Below are 19,211 nucleotides of genomic sequence, written 5' to 3' on the forward strand. Positions count from 1 at the left end.
CAGTTAAAGGCGCTTTTCACAATCCTGGTTGAAATGCAGGTTGAGAACTATGATGCAGTGCAGGTGATTTTCAGCTGACTGTTTAGTCCTATTAGAGATAAGAACTGTGGTTGCTCTAATCAAAACAACAGGACTCAGAGATTTCTTGAAGAGAAAAGTAAAAGATATTGTAGACAGTAATAAACACATAGCCAAACAATTCACAACAAAGAATTACTATGTAATTCTTCGTAAGCTACTGACAGAAAGGATTCTAAACTGGGAGCAGATTCGGAATCATGAGGTAACAAAGACAAGCTGTCCCTCTCCTCCAGTGTAAGCATTAGCCTGCATATAACCCACATCAACAAAAATGCTCTAATTTCCCAACAGGTCTACTGTATGGTCCAGGAGATTGGGAATGGGAGGCTCACCCAGAGCCTCCATTTCACACTTTAGCACTTCCAACTGAAACTTGGTGCCCTAAGTGCCTCCTGTTTTTCCTGACCAGTGACCTGGGTGCTGTTGTCTGACGTGTCAGTGAGTGCAGAGCACAGTGGTGTTCACTGCAGCCTACCTTTGAGCTGACTCTGTGGCCTGTGACCAGTGCTCTGTGTCAGCCTGAGCCTGCCTGTCACAGAAGACGTGCTATGCTGGGAGTTGCACCTGGAAGTCACATGCCTCTTCAATGGGGCATCACACACTGCAGCTTGACTACCTGGTCGCCAAGGTGGACGCTGACTGGGGCGCAACACCTGACTGTCCTATCAGGTGTCCTAATCTGACTCTTCAACCTGAGAATGCACAAGAGCAAGATGCCCACTGGGGCACTGCGGATGACAGAGACACTGTTCTCTGGGGCTTGCTGGTCACCATGCTCAATGACGACATTCGTCATGCTGCAGCTAGTCTTTGCAGGAGTTGTGGACAGACCTCAGCGACCACCCAGCACCTACTGCCAGAGCTACAGCTTTACCTGGTCATGGCCTTTTCGCCTTGATCTTCATGTTCTTCTTCCTAGCAGTGACTCTGGCCGTAGCCTGGTGCCTGCAGTGCTCCTCCAGCCCTGCAATTCAGCCTGGTCCAAGACTGGACGTGGAGTTGCTCCCACTTCAGCAAGAGAGATTTGCCCTATTCCTACAGTCAATATGTGACTTCAGATATTGCAAAGTCTTAATTTCTTCAAGTTAACTCAGAAACATCTTCAACTAGATAGTTTCTGTAGTACCAGCGGTGAAGCCTTAACTATTACATTGGATTCAAATGTATTCGTGTGAGTTTTAACACTTTTATTTCATAAATATCACCCTGCTGTAAGCAATCCTGCTTATTTTTTGTTGTCTTTAGGGGTGTGGGAGAGCTCTACAAGTTTGTTTGCTAGTTTCTATGTATATTTTGATTTGTTTCATTAGCCCAGAAAATTCCTTTAGGCAAAACTTTGTGCCTATTAATGTACGTTCTGAAAAATTATGTTTCTGGCTAAAGAGTTCTTTCCTCGAAATATTGAAGGAGGTTCACTGCATCTTTAAGTTTCTGCTCTTGGGCTACATCATATTTGTCTTTGAGAAGCTGGGAAACTGTAGATTTGGTTGTGTAAGAACATAGAGTCTCTCTCCAAGAACTATTCTGACCTTTGATTATTTCCCTTCATCATTTTCCAGAGCCTTCTCAGTCATGCTGTCCATGGGTTGGCTGCCAATATCTGGCCCAATTTGTTCCTAAAATTGTCAGCCTCTGGAATGCAGAGATCATTCTTCCCTAACTTCTGTGTAAGGATAAATAAATCACACTAAGCCCAAGACACTTTAGTTAGTAACCTTTTACTAATTTGCAATGAGTAAAAGAAGGAAGGCAATATAGTTTTAAAATCTTGCTGTTTTAGAAAACCAACTTCTTTTGGAGAAAACATTAAGTGTGGATGTAGAAGAATACATATTATCCTAATATAGACTATCTAAAAATAAAGATGTGGCCTTTTTATTTTCAATTTTGAAAAATATCACTACCTCTTGTGTCTCTTAAATTTAGTCTAAATTAGATATTCATGTGACATTTTTCCAATGAAATTCCAAGAGCCCAGTGGTTTTTTTGTTGATTGTTTGTTCGTTCGTTTTGGCCACGTGGCGTGGCACGCGGGATCTTAGTTCCCCGACCAGGGATCAAACCCCTGCCCGCTGCAGTGGGAACATGGAGTCTTAACCACTGGATGGCCAGGGAAGTCCAAGCCCAGTGTTATTTTAATATATCAAAATATATTACTTTCAGCTGAGTTGAAGGTCTTTTAAAAGCCCATATTAGGGCTTCCCTGGTGGCGGAGTGGTTGAGAGTCCACCTGCCGATACAGGGGACACGGGTTCGTGCCCCAGTCCGGGAAGATCCCACATGCCGCGGAGCGCCTGGGCCCATGAGCCGTGGCCGCTGAGCCTGCGCATCCGGAGCCTGTGCTCCACAACGGGAGAGGCCACAACAGCGAGAGGCCCGCGTACTGAAAAAAAAAAACAAAAAAACCCATATTAAAGGTCTTTTTAAATCCACATGATACCATAGATGCTTCAGTAAAAGAGGAAAAATAAGGATGGATTAAAATATGTCCTTCAAAATTCCAAGGTTTCTGCTAAATATTCAGAGCGCAATGGATAGGAAATGGGATAGTCCAATTTTTTAAAGTCTTGCTTACACTCTAAAAGTTTATTTTTCCTTTTAGTTTTTTTCATCCTCCAGTCAAAGGGCATTTGCTCTTCTATATGGCCTGTGAAATTATCAAGTGATCAAAATGTACTACAGAAGAAGTGGAGGAATGATTTGTCCCTTTTGTGATACTTCCTGACTAGCAAATGGAAAGCTGATAGCTTGGGAATACTACTGGAATATCCAGGATAGCTTGGATTCTACTGTATGTTACAATTAAGCAATATGTAGATGTAACTAATTAAATGAACACAGCAATTTCTCCTTTTCATAGTTATAATGTATAATGCTTAACTATTTCCTTGACAATAAACTAAGACTTGAGGAAAGGTTGATCAGGTTAATGAGAAGAGAAAGTTCAAGTATTATCTAGGAGTGCAGTAACTGGTTAGGACTCTGGGTGCCGCTGTTCACCAGTCTGGGAGATAAAGGCAGCGCGCGCGCGCGCGCACACACCCACACACAAACACACCGAGGGGAAAAAAAAACTTCTTAGAACCTCCATCACTGCCAGATTGAAAACAGACTCCCTGAGGCTGCCCAGATCCTAATTCAGGACCCCTTTATGCTCTGAATTCTCCTGAAAATTCGGTTAATTTAGACTCAGAAGAGCAGAGAAACAATACTGTTGGTGCCAGACTGGGAGAAAACTACGAAGCAAGAGAGCAATGACGATTCGAGTGAAGGTGCTCGGCTGCCGCAGGCTGGTCTTGCTGTTCCTTTTTCTGTGGATGTTGTTGGAAGCTCAGGCTGGGAAGATCCGCTACTCAGTGCCAGAAGAGACAGATAAAGGTTTCTCTGTAGGCAACATTGCCAAAGACCTGGGACTACAACCCCAGGAGCTGGCGGAGCGGGGAGTCCGCATCGTCTCTAGAGGTAGGACTCAGCTTTTTGCTCTGAACCCGCGAAGCGGCAGCTTGGTCACCGCAGGCAGGATAGATCGGGAGGAGCTCTGCGCTCAGAGCCTGCAGTGTCTGGTGAGTTTTAACGTCTTGGTAGAGGATAAAATGAAGCTTTTCCCTGTTGAAGTGGAAATAATTGATATTAATGACAACACTCCCCAATTCCAGTTAGAGGAAGTAGAATTTAAAATGAATGAAATAACCACTCCAGGTACCAGGATCCCTCTACCTTCTGGGCAAGACCTTGATGTGGGTATGAATTCACTCCAGATGTACCAGCTCAGCTCCAACCCTCATTTCTCCCTGGATGTGCAACAGGGACCTGATGGGTCCCAACAGCCAGAGTTGGTCCTGCAGAGTCCCCTAGATAGGGAAGAAGACGCTGTCCACCGCCTCCTCCTCACCGCTTTTGATGGGGGCAACCCAGTCCGTTCAGAAAGCCTCCGAATTCGAGTTCAGGTGGTGGATGCAAATGACAACCCTCCAGCGTTTACTCAAGCACAGTACCACACGAGTGTTCCTGAGAACGTGCCGCTGGGCACTCGGCTGCTCACGGTAAAAGCCACGGACCCAGATGAGGGAGCCAATGGGGAAGTAACATATTTGTTTCATAATATAGACCACAAAGTGGCACAAGTATTTCACTTGGATTCTTACACAGGAGAAATATCAAATAAAGAACCTCTGGATTTCGAAGAATACACAATTTATCCAATGGAAATTCAAGCTCAGGATGGTTCAAGCCTCATGGCCAGAGCTAAGGTGCTGGTCAAAGTTCTGGACATAAATGATAATGCCCCAGAGGTGACCATCACCTCTGTCACCACTGCAGTCCCAGAAAACTTTCCTCCTGGGGCCATAATTGCTCTTATCAGTGTGCACGACCAGGACTCCGGAGACAATGGTCACACTACGTGTTCCATTTCTGGAAATCTACCCTTTAAATTAGAAAAGTTAGATGATAATTATTACCGTTTAGTGACAGAAAGAACAATGGACAGAGAACTTACCTCCCAGTACAACATCACAGTAACAGCAGCAGATCAGGGAACTCCGACTCTATCTACCGAAACATACATTTCACTGCAAGTGACAGATATCAATGACAACTCCCCTGTCTTCCTCCAGGACTCCTACTCCACCTACATTCCAGAAAACAACCCCAGAGGTGCCTCCATTTTCTCCGTGACTGCCCACGATGCTGACAGCAATGAGAATGCACGAGTCACTTATTCCCTGGTGGAGGACACCATCCAGGGGGTACCTCTATCCTCCTTTGTCTCCATCAACTCAGACACTGGAGTCCTGTATGCGTTGCGATCCTTCGACTATGAGCAGTTCCGTGACCTGCAATTGAGAGTGACTGCAAGTGACAGCGGGGACCCGCCGCTCAGCAGCAACGTGTCTCTGAGCATATTCGTGCTGGACCAGAACGACAACACACCTGAGATTCTGTACCCTGCCCTCCCCACTGACGGTTCTACTGGTGTGGAGCTGGCACCCCGCTCCGCAGAGCCCGGATACCTGGTGACCAAGGTGGTGGCTGTGGACAGAGACTCGGGCCAGAACGCCTGGCTGTCCTACCGCCTGCTCAAGGCCAGCGAGCCGGGACTCTTCGCGGTGGGGCTGCACACGGGCGAGGTGCGCACAGCGCGGGCCCTGCTGGACAGAGACGCGCTCAAGCAGAGCCTGGTGGTGGCGGTCCAGGACCACGGCCAGCCCCCTCTTTCGGCCACTGTCACGTTCACAGTGGCGATGGCTGACAGCATCCCAGATGTGCTGGCCGACTTGGGCAGCATGGAACCCTCCACCAACCTGGACAACTCCAGCCTCACGCTGTACCTGGTGGTGGCGGTGGCCGCGGTGTCCTGCGTCTTCCTCGCCTTTGTCATTGTGCTGCTGGCGCTCAGACTGTGGCGCTGGCATAGGACGCGTGTGCTCCAGGCTTCAGGAGGAGGATTGACGGGCGTGCCTGTCTCTCACTTTGTGGGCGTAGACGGGGTGCGGGCTTTCCTGCAGACCTATTCCCACGAGGTCTCGCTCACCGCGGATTCGCAGGTGAGTCAAGTGACCTTCCCGCAGCCCAACTACGCTGACACGCTCATCAGCCAGGAGAGCTGTGAGAAAAAGGATTTTCTATCAGCACCCCAGTCTTTACTTGAAGACAGAAAGCAAACATTTTCTCAGGTAAACTTTGTGTAGTAAATTTATCTAGGTAAAAATAATTCCTGAGTTTACTTACTTGCTTCCATTCTTTACTACTAACAGTTCTCTATTTCCCATATATCATTGTAGCTTTCTATTTACAAATTCTGGGAAATCATTAAATGTTTATATCCGAGTATATTTATCATTGTTCTTTCATTAGAACAAAGAGTTCTAATGAAAAGAGTTGTGGAAAGAGCACTGCATTAGAAACAAGGAGATTTGGCTTCTAAGGTTTTCTTGCTTGCTTCTGGCCAAATAATTTTATTTGTCTGGATTTACCATTCTCTTATCTAGCAAGGATTGGGTGTTACTAGAAAAGGTCCACCAATATTAATGTGACTAATACTGTTTTCAAATATCCTTAAGTTATAAGTATCTCCTAATTTATCCTTAAATTTAATGTAGATGTCATCTGTCGGGGCGCTGTTTTATTTGGGGACATTTGAAAGGGTAAAGATTGTCTAAAGTAGTATTTTTAAGTTGTGTTAATATAAAATTATGGAAATCTAGGTAAGCTGCAAATTTAAACTTTCTTAGCCTTTTGTTTAGTCATTTATTTTGACATGTTTTATGCACGCTCAAGAATGCATCAGCTGTTTAAGTAACATGAAATTAAGTAATAAGATGAATGACAGAAAATTTTCTGTGCAACTTGAGAAATAGTTTGAAGCCTCGTGATTTGTATATTATGCCTGTAATGTAAACAACTAACAGAAATCAAGTATATATTCCATTTTAATGTGTGTAAGCTCTTCACAAGAAATGCATCGTAGGGGAGTAAATCTATGCTTTGATATACTTACTCTGCTCCAATAAATTAAAGATACATGTATAAAATAAAAAAGAAGAAAGCAGAAGCATAGTCAGGCACAAATAAAAGATAGATAGCTAAATGGACCGAAGATGGGACAGAAAGTGGTGAGCCAGGCTAAAACTAAAGTGGGAATTCTAGTCTTGTACTTAGATGAGATTGTTCAAGCAGTGTAATAGGGACAAAAGGGCTTTGGGCTAAACAAGGGACCTGAGCCAGGCTTACTGCTTGCATCCAAAATAAGCAGTTAGGCCCCTTAGCTAGTTAAAAAGGGGGAAAATCACATAAAAACATTACCTACCAGTTCCCATGGTTGTAACTTGTTGCAAGCTAAAGACCAAGGGAGTAAGGTGGACACAGATGCTGGCTTCAGAAAATGAACACTAAGTCTCTCAGACCTGAGCTGTGATATTCAGAATACCACTGCCGCATACCATTAAAAGTGCCATTAAAATACCTAGTTATGGTCTGGGACCTGGAGAATTCTGGAACTTTCTTTTGCTAGTGAGAATTTCCTGCCAACAAATTATTATTTTTTAGGTAATCTTTATTTTCTCTGATGGCTTTAAAAAAAAATTCTCTCATTCTTGCTGTATGTCTAAGTGTGGATTTTTATTTTTATTTTCTGTTTGGTACCAAGAGTATACTCTCAATACCATAAGTTGTTACAATTTAAAATTTTCTCAACTCTTATAATTTAAAACTTTGCTTCTGTGTATATATAAATGACCTTTTCACCTATTGAAACACCAAGATTGCCAAGTTGGTTGATTTTTTAAATCCATCTATTCTGCTGACAAGATACGTGCTTAAAATAAAATTATACTGAAATACTGAAGATAAAGATGTCGATAGATATGCACACACACCCTACACACAAGAAAGCAGTCATGTCAATTTAATATAACACCAAAGTAGTGTTTAAGGCAACAACATTAGTGGTGATTTTTTTAATGAACTGATCATACTTATAAAAAGAACAGACAACCAAAAGGATGAGCTCCTATTACCAAACAATATAGCTTTGAAAATAATACAGATTATTTTCAAATCTGAAATTTAAAAGAGATTTTAACACAGTTCCATAAGAAATAATACATCACACAGGCAGAAAATTACTAAGCACACAGCATATTTGAATAACAGTATAGCTTTGGAAATAATACAGATTTTCAAATCTGAAATTTGAAAGAGATTTTAACACAGTTCCATAAGAAATAATACATCACACAGGCAGAATATTACTAAGCACACAGCATATTTGAATAACAGAATCTATAAGCTTGATCTGACAGATTTGTTGGGTATTTGTATACACAATAAATATAGAATAGCCAATTTTTACATGAACATATGGAAAATCTACAACAACTTACTGCATAGTCATCACAAAAATCGTAGAGCAAATTTCAAAGTACAAATAGTATACATGCCTTATGTAGTTAAATCACAAAGTGGCTGGTGAGGAAAATAGGGAGGGATTAGTAAAAGGGTACAAACCTTCAGCTGTAAGAGGAATAAGGCCTTAGGACCTAATGTATAGCGTGAGACTACAGTTGACAACACTGTATTGTATAATAGAAAGTTGCTAAGAGTAGAACCTGATGCTCTCACACACACACACAAAAAGGTAAATACGTGAGGCGGTGGATGTGTTAATTAGCTCAGTAGAGGAATCCTTTCACAATGTATACATATATCAAATCATCATGTTGTACACTTTAAATATCTTACAATTTTATTTGTCACTTATACCTCAATAAAGCTGGAAAAATCACAAAGCAAACATTTTAAAATAGTAAAAGGAAACAGAAAAGTTTGGACATTTAAATCTACAACCCTGAATTACTCTTGGATTTAAAAAATCACAATGAAATAAAAACTACAAGAATTAAAATATTACTTATTAAAAATTGTGGAATACAGAGAAAAGAATATTTAGGGGTAAATCTGTAACAACTATAAGAATTTCAAAAAGCAAATGATTTAAAACAAGCGAGTTTAGCTTGCCACTCAAGAAAGAGAGCAAGAAAGATATAATATTAGCATAAATTTAAATAAAATAATAGGAAAAGTAACAAAAAGTATAAATTATTGAAATGCAAACAAAGAAGAATTATGATGATGAAGCAATAGAAGCCGACACCAGTGGGGAGAAAATGAAACTACTGTCAAGTCCAGTGCTGGGACTAATATTGGCTAGTCAGATGGCATGACTAAAATTCATTTTAGAGATCTTAAAAGAAAACCCCAAATTCTGATTATAGACAAAGACCTGGAAAAGAGAAAGGGAAGGAAAAGCAAGTAAGACCAGGAAAAAATAAAACAGCTTAATACGAAGCAAGAAACATGAGTGGGAAATAATATACAGAGTAAAACCAGATGTTGTCAAAGACAAAGAAACAGAAATCTTTAGAGAACTACAATAAGGGATGTCGAGCAGTTATTTAATGAGACTCAAAAGTATCAAAACAATGTTGAAGAAAAAGTTTTAAAAAACAAACTAGAGGCTCTACTAGAAAACATGGTGAGTTAATATCAGTTGTTTCCAATAAATATTTCATCAGGGTTCTCAGAGGAATGGGTTAAAAATGAAAAAAGTTCAATGGGGAAGAAGCCAAAAGGCAAAAAGACTGAAATGAGACCAGAAGTGTGCAATCTCGCTCAAGAATGTTGATTCAAAATCCTATCTACTATATATGTAATATTTATAGCTTACGACTAAATGGGGTTTATTACTTAGGGATGCAAGAATATTTCAATATAAGAAAATCTAATAATATAAAACTTCATATTAGGGGATTGAAGGTAAAAAGCCATATGTTCATTTCAACAGAGGCATAATAAAGGTCTTGAGAACATTCAACACATGATTAAAATCTTTTAGCAAACTGGAAATTGAAGGAAACGTCCGTAACCTGATAAAGAGTATCTATCAAAAACTTATAGAGCTACCCAAAGCAATCTACAGATTCAGTGCAATCCCTATGAAAATCCCAATGCCTTTTTTTGTATAAATAGAACAAAATCCATCCTAAAATTCATATGGAGTGTCAGGGGACCTCAAGTAGCCCTAACAATCTTTTTTTTTTTTTTTTTTTTTTTTTAACTGCGCCACCAGGGAAGCCCAGCCCTAACAATCTTGAAAAGAACAAGGAACAAACCACCTTCAGTTTCCTTAATGTTCGTGCTGCCTCTCGCCTCCAAGAATTTGTACTAAGGTTCTAGAACACTACTCCAGCCTCTTTCTTGATCCAGTCATACCTTTTAGGATCCAGCTTCAATCTTGTCCTGGAAAAGTCTTTCCTGACCCCCAAATCTAGGCTGGATACCCTTCCTATGTATTCTCCCATTGCCCAGGGTTTCCAACCATCATAGCAGTTACCATACTCTATTAAAATACTCTGTGTACTTTACTATGTCCTCCCTTATCCTGTAGGCTTCCTGAGAACAGGGACTGTGTTCATCAGGTGCACCATTTCTATCTCCAGCATCAATCAGGCAAAGTGTCAGGCCTTAATTGGGTAGTCACCCAATTAAATGTCCGAAAATTCAATAATTTAAATACAGATTTTGGGGAAAAAAATACAGGTTTTGAAGTTCAATACTAAGCCATTAAGCACAGAAATTTAAAATATATAACATTAGAATATAATGTAGCTAATATTTTTAGATTAATCTTATTGTCTCTGAATATAAAATAAGAGGTTGAAGATGTTTGGCATAAGGGCAGAGGCTGCCTTGATTAATGCCTCCAGCGTTCAATGATACTTTCCTTGCAACTACTATCAAGGTCACATTCATTCACACCATTCTTATTCATTCTGAAAAAAAGCCTCCTGACTTGAAAGAGCTACTTCTAAGGTATCTTAGAACTATAAGATTCTTCAAAACAACTTGAAAGTCACAGGGGCAACAAATAATAACTTGGGTTTACCTGAAAGAGTGCAGAAATTACTTAGGCCTCTGGGCGTCGCTGTTGACCACCTAAGAAGGAAGCCTGTGAGACATCCACTCCAACATTACGGCTCGCATAACACAAAGGGCTGGGCGTTTGGCCCGCAAGCTTCGGGACGGCAAAAAAATTAAGTCCAGCAGCACACTACTTCTCTCCACAGTTACCTGGGTCCCGTGAATGCTTGTCACCTCAGACCCTGAGGAATAAAGATTGGAATCCCGGCCTGGATGCTGGAAGTTGCCTGGGAGAAAAGACTGCAGCTCAAGAAATGGCGGCTCTGCTAAAGTTGCCAAACCGCGGAAGGCTTGTCCTGCTGTGCCTTCTTTTGGCGACCCTGTGGGAGGCTGGAGCTGGGCAGATGCACTATTCTGTGCCAGAAGAGATCGAAAAGGGCTCATTCGTGGGCAACATCGCTAAGGACTTGGGGCTGGAGCCTCAGGAGTTGGCGGAGCGCGGAGTCCGCATCGTCTCCAGAGGTAGGACGCAGCTCTTTGCTCTGAACCCGCGAAGCGGCAGCTTGGTCACCGCAGGCAGGATAGACCGGGAGGAGCTCTGCGCTCAGAGCGCGCGGTGTCTGCTGAGTTTCAACATACTCCGGGAAGATAAATTGAGTATTTATTCAGTGGAGGTGGAAATAACAGATATTAACGATAATGCCCCTCGCTTTGTAGTAGAGGAACTGGAGCTAAAAATCAGTGAAATGACTACGCCAGGATTCCGGATCCCTCTGAAGAGCTCGCATGATGCAGACGTCGGAGAGAACACCCTCCAAAGGTACGAACTTAATTCAAATGACCACTTCTCCCTGGACGTGCGAAGCGGAAAAGATGGGAATAAGTATCCGGAGCTGGTGCTGGAACGCGCCCTTGACCGTGAGGAAGAGGCCGTTCACCATCTCGTTCTTGTGGCTTTGGACGGGGGCAACCCTGTCAGATCTGGCACCTCCCGCATCCGCGTGATGGTCCTGGATGCGAACGACAACGCGCCTGTTTTTACACAGCCCGAGTACCATGTAAATGTTCCAGAGAATACGCCCGTAGGCACCCGGATACTCACAGTGACAGCCACTGATGCAGATGAGGGATACAACGCTCAAGTGGCATATTTTCTGGAGAAAAATCCTGAAGAAACCTCAGAGGTATTTGAGCTTAAGTCATCATCTGGAGAAATAACGATCACAAAAAGCCTAGATTATGAGGATGCCAAATTCCATGAAATTGATATTGAAGCTCAGGATGGTCCAGGTCTTCTGACCAGAACGAAGGTCATTGTCGCTGTTCTCGACGTAAATGACAATCCCCCAGAATTTTACATGACGTCTGCTACCAGCTCAGTTCCTGAAGACTCTCCTCCAGGAACCATAATTGCACTTTTCAATGTACATGACAGAGACTCTGGGCAGAATGCATTTATCACATGTTCACTCCCAGAGAACCTTCCTTTCAAATTAGAAAGGTCAGTGGACAATTACCACCGACTGGTTACAACCAGAGTCCTTGACAGGGAACAGTTTTCTTTATACAACATCACTGTGATCGCTAAAGATGGAGGGAACCCACCTCTGTCCACAGATGCTCACATTTTGCTGCAGGTGACAGACATCAACGACAACCCTCCCACCTTTCCCCACACGTCCTACTCTGCCTACATTCCAGAAAACAACCCCAGAGGTGCCTCCATCTTTTCCATGATGGCGCATGACCCTGACAGTGATGACAACGCCCATGTAACCTATAACTTGGCTGAGGACATCGTTCAGGGGGCGCCTCTGTCCTCCTACATCTCCATCAACTCTGACACTGGCATCCTCTACGCGCTGCGTTCCTTTGACTATGAGCAATTCCATAAACTGCAGCTGTGGGTGACAGCGCATGACAGTGGGAACCCACAGCTCAGAAGCAACGTGTCACTGGACATATTCGTGCTGGACCAGAACGACAACGTGCCGGAAATTCTGTACCCTGCCCTCCCTACCGACGGTTCCACGGGTGTAGAGCTGGCACCCCGCTCTGCAGAGCCTGGCTACCTGGTGACCAAGGTGGTGGCTGTGGACAGAGACTCGGGCCAGAACGCCTGGCTGTCCTACCGCCTGCTCAAGGCCAGCGAGCCGGGACTCTTCGCGGTGGGGCTGCACACGGGCGAGGTGCGCACAGCGCGGGCCCTGCTGGACAGAGACGCGCTCAAGCAGAGCCTGGTGGTGGCGGTCCAGGACCACGGCCAGCCCCCTCTTTCAGCCACGGTCACGCTCACGGTGGCAGTGGCGGACAGCATCCCCGAGGCCCTGGCCGACTTGGGCAGCATCAGGACCTCTGCCAACCCCGACGACTCAGGTCTCACACTCTACCTGGTGGTGGCGGTGGCTGCCGTCTCCTGTGTCTTCCTCGCCTTTGTCATTGTGCTGCTGGCGTTCAGGCTGAGGCGCTGGCACACGTCGCGCCTGCTCCAGGCTTCAGAAGGCGGGTTAGCGGGTGTGCCCGCCTCTCAGTTTGTGGGCGTGGACGGGGTGCGGGCTTTCCTGCAGGCCTATTCCCACGAGGCCTGGCTCACCGCTGACTCGCGGGGGAGTCACGTGATCTTCCCGCAGCCCAACTACGCGGACACGCTCATCAGCCAGGAGAGCTGTGAGAAAAAGGATTTTCTTTCAGAACCTCAACTTATACCTGAAGACAAAGAAGAAACTTTTTCTCAGGTAAATTCTCTTCGTAATATACCTGTGAGCTACTTTGCTAAAAGAAATAAATTTACCTAATTACTTAGCTGTCTCCACAGTTTACCATACCTTTTCTATTTCCCATATTCCTTTGTGGATATATTCAATTTTTAGGAAATTAGTCCTGGTGAATTATTTCTTTCTAGTTCTAAGTGTTCACACAGTGTAAACAGGAAGAGGAGCTAGAATCATTGCATCATGATTATAAATCAGGAGTTAGTAAGTGAAGGTGATATTTAAGTTATCAAAAGAGCACTGCCTGAGGAACTGGCTTCTCATACTTCTTTCTTGTCCCTGAGGAAACCATCTCATGCACGTGGATCAACAATTCTTTCCTTCTTAGAAATATAAATGTTGACTTTTATGTTTCCCCAGATGCCTCCCTCCTTTAAAATTTAAGGCTTTTATGTTTATTTATATTTGTTTATGAATAATGAAATACTTTAGTTGGTTGTTTTCTTCTCACTCAGTCTTAATATTTTTTCTTCAGTTTGGCAGTGAGATTCTTCATTTTTCTTGATTTGCATGATTTTCCCTATTAAAAGATGCAAATTTAGAAATATATATACTTCACTGTGTTTCAGGAGGGTATGTCATGGAATCTCTGTTTAGTTAAAAATCTCATTAGCCTCTAAAGTAGCTCTGTGTTCCTTTAAGAAGTGATTGAGTTATCATTTGCTCTATAATACATGGTTTGTATAGCAGTGAAGATGTTTCTATTCCGTGTTACTTTTCCTAAAAAATTAATTCATTTATTTATTTCTTTTTGCCTACGTCGGGTCTTCGTTGCTGCCCGTGGGCTTTCTCTCGTGGCAGCAAGCAGGGGCTACTCTTCATTGTGGTTCCTGGGCTTCTCATTGCGATGGCTTCACTTGTTGCAGAGCATGGGCTCTAGGTGTACGGGCTTCAGTAGTTGTGGCTTGAGGGCTCTAGAGCGCAGGCTCAGTAGTTGTGACACACGGGCTTAGTTGCTCCATGGCATGTGGAATCTTTCCAGACCAGGACTTGAACCGTGTCCCCTGCATTAGCAGGTGTATTCTTAACCACTGCGCCGGCAGGGATGTCCCCCCCCGCCGTTACTTTTATTTTTTCTCATATGTGCAAACCACATTGCCTTTTTATCTTTAAAAATAATATATATCCTCAAGGGATTCAGAGACCATATCAAATTATTGCCCCTAAAGGTTCTCCTTTTACATTTCTTGTCTCAAAGTTTCCTACTCACAGCAGCTGTTAAAAATGTTTCCAATTCCTCAACCAACATAAGTCCCCCTTACAACCAAGTTTACCTTCCCCATTCCTCTTCCCATGTTGGCTTTTAGTATGTTAGTTATATATTTAATAACAGAGAACAAAAATTATGCTAATATATAAATGGGATCATCTTTTATTTGGAAATAATCATGTACTAAGTCAGTCATGTATATAATGGTATTGTCATTCTTTAAGGTGCTGTGATTCTTTATTGTTTAAGGGCATTGGAGGGAGAATTGATCTGAAATAATGCATTCCATTGTCTTACTACTGTTACATAATATTCTTTGAGATAAATTTGGAACTCACTGTGGAATAATATGTCATAACATTTTGCAGGTAAATAGAAGTATGAACTGAGGAAAATTGAATACAAAGTTCCTTCTAGTGCTTATAGTAACACTTCCTGAAAATAAATGCCTTATACATAGGTATATAATGCATCATGATTGAAGTGACAAATGAATTCCTATTTCTGTGCTTGGAGAGGAAAACAAATACAGGAAAAGGGTTTCTGGCATATAAAACAAAACTTTATCTCCACTAGTTTCAGTTTTTCAGTCCTTAGAAACATCTTCATACTCAAGATTTAGGCAAAGTGGACGACTTTCAGTACCCTGAAGTTCTGTGGTTTCTCTCTCACATCTAAGCATTCCCATGCTCTCCTCTCTCACATCCAGGCCTTATCCCTGATCCACTTCTCTCATGCTTCTTGGGGAAGCCTTTGCTAACCTCCAAGGCCAGGTTGGAGGCCCTCCCATTGCCCTTGGCTTCTCCCATTATGGTAGTTATCTCAATGCACTGTAATTCCTTGTTTGCTTTAATATCCTTATAACTCTGTGAGGGAAGTGGCTGTGTTCATATTGTTCACCTTAAATCCCCAGGTTTTGTCGTACACTTAATTATATGTGTGTTTAATGTATGGGTTAAATGGAAAATATTGAAACCAAGATGTCAGGCTATCAAGGACAAATTTCAAGAGGCATGCCCTATAAATATGGCTGATATTTCTGTGAGGTTCTTAAACTTTGTCTGAACATTTCAAAACAGTAACTTCAGCATGTTTGAAGCAATATTAGTGATCTTAAGATTATCTCATGGCTTCCCAAGGAAGATAACTTGAAGTCACATCCTTTAACATATAGCGATTCAGTTATGTGAAATAAAGACTGATCCCATTACCTCTGATAAAAAGAATTTCAGGTGCTGAGAAACAGAAAGTCTGGCTTGGGTTTGTCTAAGAGGGTGCAGTAAACGGTTATGCCTCTGAGCGTCGCTGTTCACCACTCAAGGAGGAAAACGCCACTGAAGAGCTAATCCATTTCCTTGTTTCCAAAGAGCAAAGAACCAGCAAATCACATTTACAAGATCCGAGGCTGCTCCAAAGCTCACCCTTTCAGTCAGCCAGCTCCGTAACCTATAAATTAGGCCCACGAGAGGGTTACTTCCTTGAGAAAATAAGACTGAAGTCCGTCGTGAGAAATTGGTACCCAATTCGGAGAAAATAATTCACCAAAAAGGAAATGACCAATTACCTGAAATTCAGAAATGGCGGAGGACTGGCCCTGCTGTACGCGCTTCTGGGGACGCTGTGCAAGACCGGATGCGGGCAGATCCGCTATTCGGTGCCAGAGGAGCTGGAGAAAGGCTCCTTCGTGGGCAACATCGCCAAGGACCTGGAGCTGGAGCCCCAGGAGCTGGCGGAGCGGGGAGTCCGCATCGTCTCCAGAGGTAGGACGCAGCTCTTTGCTCTGAACCCGCGAAGCGGCAGCTTGGTCACTGCGGGCAGGATAGACCGGGAGGAGCTCTGCGCTCAGAGCGCGCGGTGTCTGGTGAGTTTTAACATCCTGGTTGAAGACAAATTGAAAATTTTTGAAGTAGAAATAGAAATTAAAGACCTTAATGACAATGCTCCTGATTTTCTAACAGAGGAATTGGAAATAAAAATTGGTGAACTAACGGTTCCAGGAACTCGATTTCCACTTAAGACTGCATTTGACCCAGATGTGGGCATGAACTCTCTGCTGAGCTATCAGCTCAGCCCCAATGACTACTTCTCCCTGGCTGTGAAGAATGTCTCTGATGGGGCCAAGTACCCAGAGCTGGTGCTGCAGCAGGCTCTTGACCGTGAGGAAAAGAAAGTTCACCAGCTTGTCCTAATTGCTTCTGATGGTGGCGACCCTGTTCATTCTAGCAACTTGTGCATCCAAGTGATAGTGCTGGATGCAAATGACAATCCACCAGTATTTACTCAGTCTGAATATCGAGTAAGTGTTCAGGAGAACTTGCCGGTAGGCACCTGGCTGCTCACGGTGAATGCCACTGACCCTGACGAGGGATTTAATGCTCAAGTATCCTATGTACTAGATAAAATGCCTGGGAGAATCGCTCAGATTTTTAATCTCAACTCAGTGACTGGGGATTTATCAATATCACAAAGCCTAGATTATGAGGATGCTACTTTCTATGAAATTAAAATTGAAGCACAAGATGGACTAGGTCTCCTTTCAAAAGCTAAGATTCTGGTCACAGTTCTGGATGTGAATGACAATGCCCCGGAAATTACGATTACTTCTCTCACAGAATCAGTCCCAGAAGAGGCTACTGCTGGAAGGGAAATTGCCCTTATCAACGTGCATGATCGGGATTCCGGGCAAAATGGGCAAGTCACAGTTTTTGTTCTGGGAAATATGCCATTTAATTTAGAAAAATCAATAAACCGATATTACCGCTTAGTGACAGCCAGATGCCTGGACCGTGAGCAGGTGTCCGAATATAACATCACTCTGAGAGCTACAGATTGGGGAAGTCCGCCGCTGTCCACAGACACACACATCACCCTGCATGTGGCAGACATCAATGACAACCCACCTGCTTTCACTCATGCCTCCTATTCTGCCTACATTCCTGAAAACAACCCCAGGGGAGCCTCCATCTTCTCTGTGACTGCCCAGGACCCTGACAGCATCGAGAACGCCCACATCACCTATGCACTGACTGAGGATGCCTTCCAGGGGGCACCTCTCTCCACCTACATCTCCATAAACTCGGACTCCGGAGTCCTGTATGCCTTGTGCTCCTTCGACTATGAGCAGGTTAGAGACCTGAAATTATTGGTGACAGCCAGTGACAGCGGGGACCCTCCACTCAGCAGCAACGTGTCTCTAAGCATACTCGTGCTGGACCAGAATGACAATGCACCTGAAATCCTATACCCCACCCTCCCCACCGATGGTTCTACTGGTGTAGAGCTGGCACCCCGCTCTGCAGAGCCCGGCTACCTGGTGACCAAGGTGGTGGCTGTGGACAGAGACTTGGGCCAGAACGCCTGGCTGTCCTACCGCCTGCTCAAGGCCAGCGAGCCGGGACTCTTCGCGGTGGGGCTGCACACGGGCGAGGTGCGCACAGCGCGGGCCCTGCTGGACAGAGACGCGCTCAAGCAGAGCCTGGTGGTGGCGGTCCAGGACCACGGCCAGCCCCCTCTCTCCGCCACAGTCACTCTCACAGTGGCAGTAGCTGACAGCATCCCAGACGTCCTGGCCGAATTGGGAAGCCTCAAGCCCTCAGCAGACCCTGACGACTCAGACCTCACACTGTACCTGGTGGTGGCAGTGGCCGCAGTGTCCTGCGTCTTCCTGGCCTTTGTCGTCGTGCTGCTGGCGCTCAGACTGCAGTGCTGGCACAGACCGCATGTGCTGCAAGCTTCGGGAGGTGTACCAGCGGGCGTACCCGCCTCTCATTTTGTGGGCGTGGACGGGGTGCGAGCTTTCCTGCAGACCTATTCCCAGGAGGTCTCGCTCACCAGGGACTCGCAGAGGAGTCACTTGATCTTCCCGCAGCCCAACTACGCGGACACGCTCATCAGCCAGGAAAGCTGTGAGAAAAGCGAGCCTCTCCTGATATCTCAAGATTTACTTGAAATGAAAGGAGATCCCAAGCAATTTCAGGTGAGCTTATTTCTTTTTGAACATTATAAAAAACAGTTATGCCAGTGTGGTTATTATAAAGCTTTAACACACATTTATTTGAAAATAAAGCAATGTGGTCGTCATTGATTCTTTTGTTTAAATATATGTTCCTCTCTTCTTCTGGGATTGTGGTGGGGCTGCACTTGCTGATCTGGTATGGCTGAGTGGGCCTAGTAAATAGTTCTGACCAATGCATTGTAAATGGAAGTATGTGAATTTCTTCCCAAATGAAGTTCTAGTTGCCATTGTAAGAATTACCAGATTTCTAACTTACTCTTTGAAATTGTGACTGTGCCATCTATCTGGGTCCTTGAATAACTACAGTGACAGAAGAGCCCTGTGGTGGACTCAACATTGATCTGTATACCTGCGATAAGTAGACTTTTTCATTTTAAATCATTGTGATGAAGTTTGTCACTCCAACCTACCTAATCTATCCTGGTAAACAGGCATATATATATATATAAAGCATATATATATATATATAATATATATTATATATATATAAACACATATATATATGGTATTTTAGGCTATAATAATGTGATGCTTAACTCCTTCCAAGACAGACCAAACTCATTTCATTCTGATGACATAAAAATGATAGGGTAAAAAACATAGATGTTGGTCAAATTCTTTTACCTGGCGTGTAGTCCCTACTTTGTATACTTAAAGTGTGTGTGTGTGTGTGTGTGTGTGTGTGTGTGTGTGTGTGTATCCATATGCATTTCAG

The 19,211-nt window shown here is 43.7% G+C and overlaps 3 protein-coding genes across 3 annotated transcripts; all 3 read left to right on the forward strand.

Moving 5' to 3' along the window:
• The first annotated feature begins 3,191 nt into the window (after positions 1-3,191).
• LOC112404451 (protocadherin gamma-A1-like) lies at positions 3,192-7,187 on the forward strand. Its single transcript, XM_024752450.1, has one exon. The coding sequence runs from the start codon at positions 3,336-3,338 to the stop codon at positions 5,769-5,771; it is 2,436 nt and encodes an 811-aa protein (XP_024608218.1). The 5' UTR covers positions 3,192-3,335; the 3' UTR covers positions 5,772-7,187.
• Positions 7,188-10,814: 3,627 nt separating this feature from the next.
• LOC112404436 (protocadherin gamma-A2-like) lies at positions 10,815-13,295 on the forward strand. Its single transcript, XM_024752430.1, has one exon. It carries the CDS (start codon positions 10,815-10,817, stop codon positions 13,293-13,295), a length of 2,481 nt encoding a protein of 826 aa, XP_024608198.1.
• Positions 13,296-16,033: 2,738 nt separating this feature from the next.
• LOC112404435 (protocadherin gamma-A3-like) lies at positions 16,034-18,524 on the forward strand. The gene is given in 2 exon segments (XM_024752429.1): positions 16,034-18,472; positions 18,474-18,524. Coding segments are annotated over 2 exon segments (2,490 nt in total).
• Positions 18,525-19,211: the final 687 nt, after the last annotated feature.

This window comes from Neophocaena asiaeorientalis, unplaced genomic scaffold, assembly GCF_003031525.2.
Source record: "Neophocaena asiaeorientalis asiaeorientalis breed wild unplaced genomic scaffold, Neophocaena_asiaeorientalis_V1.1 scaffold204, whole genome shotgun sequence".
NCBI lineage: Eukaryota > Metazoa > Chordata > Mammalia > Artiodactyla > Phocoenidae > Neophocaena > Neophocaena asiaeorientalis.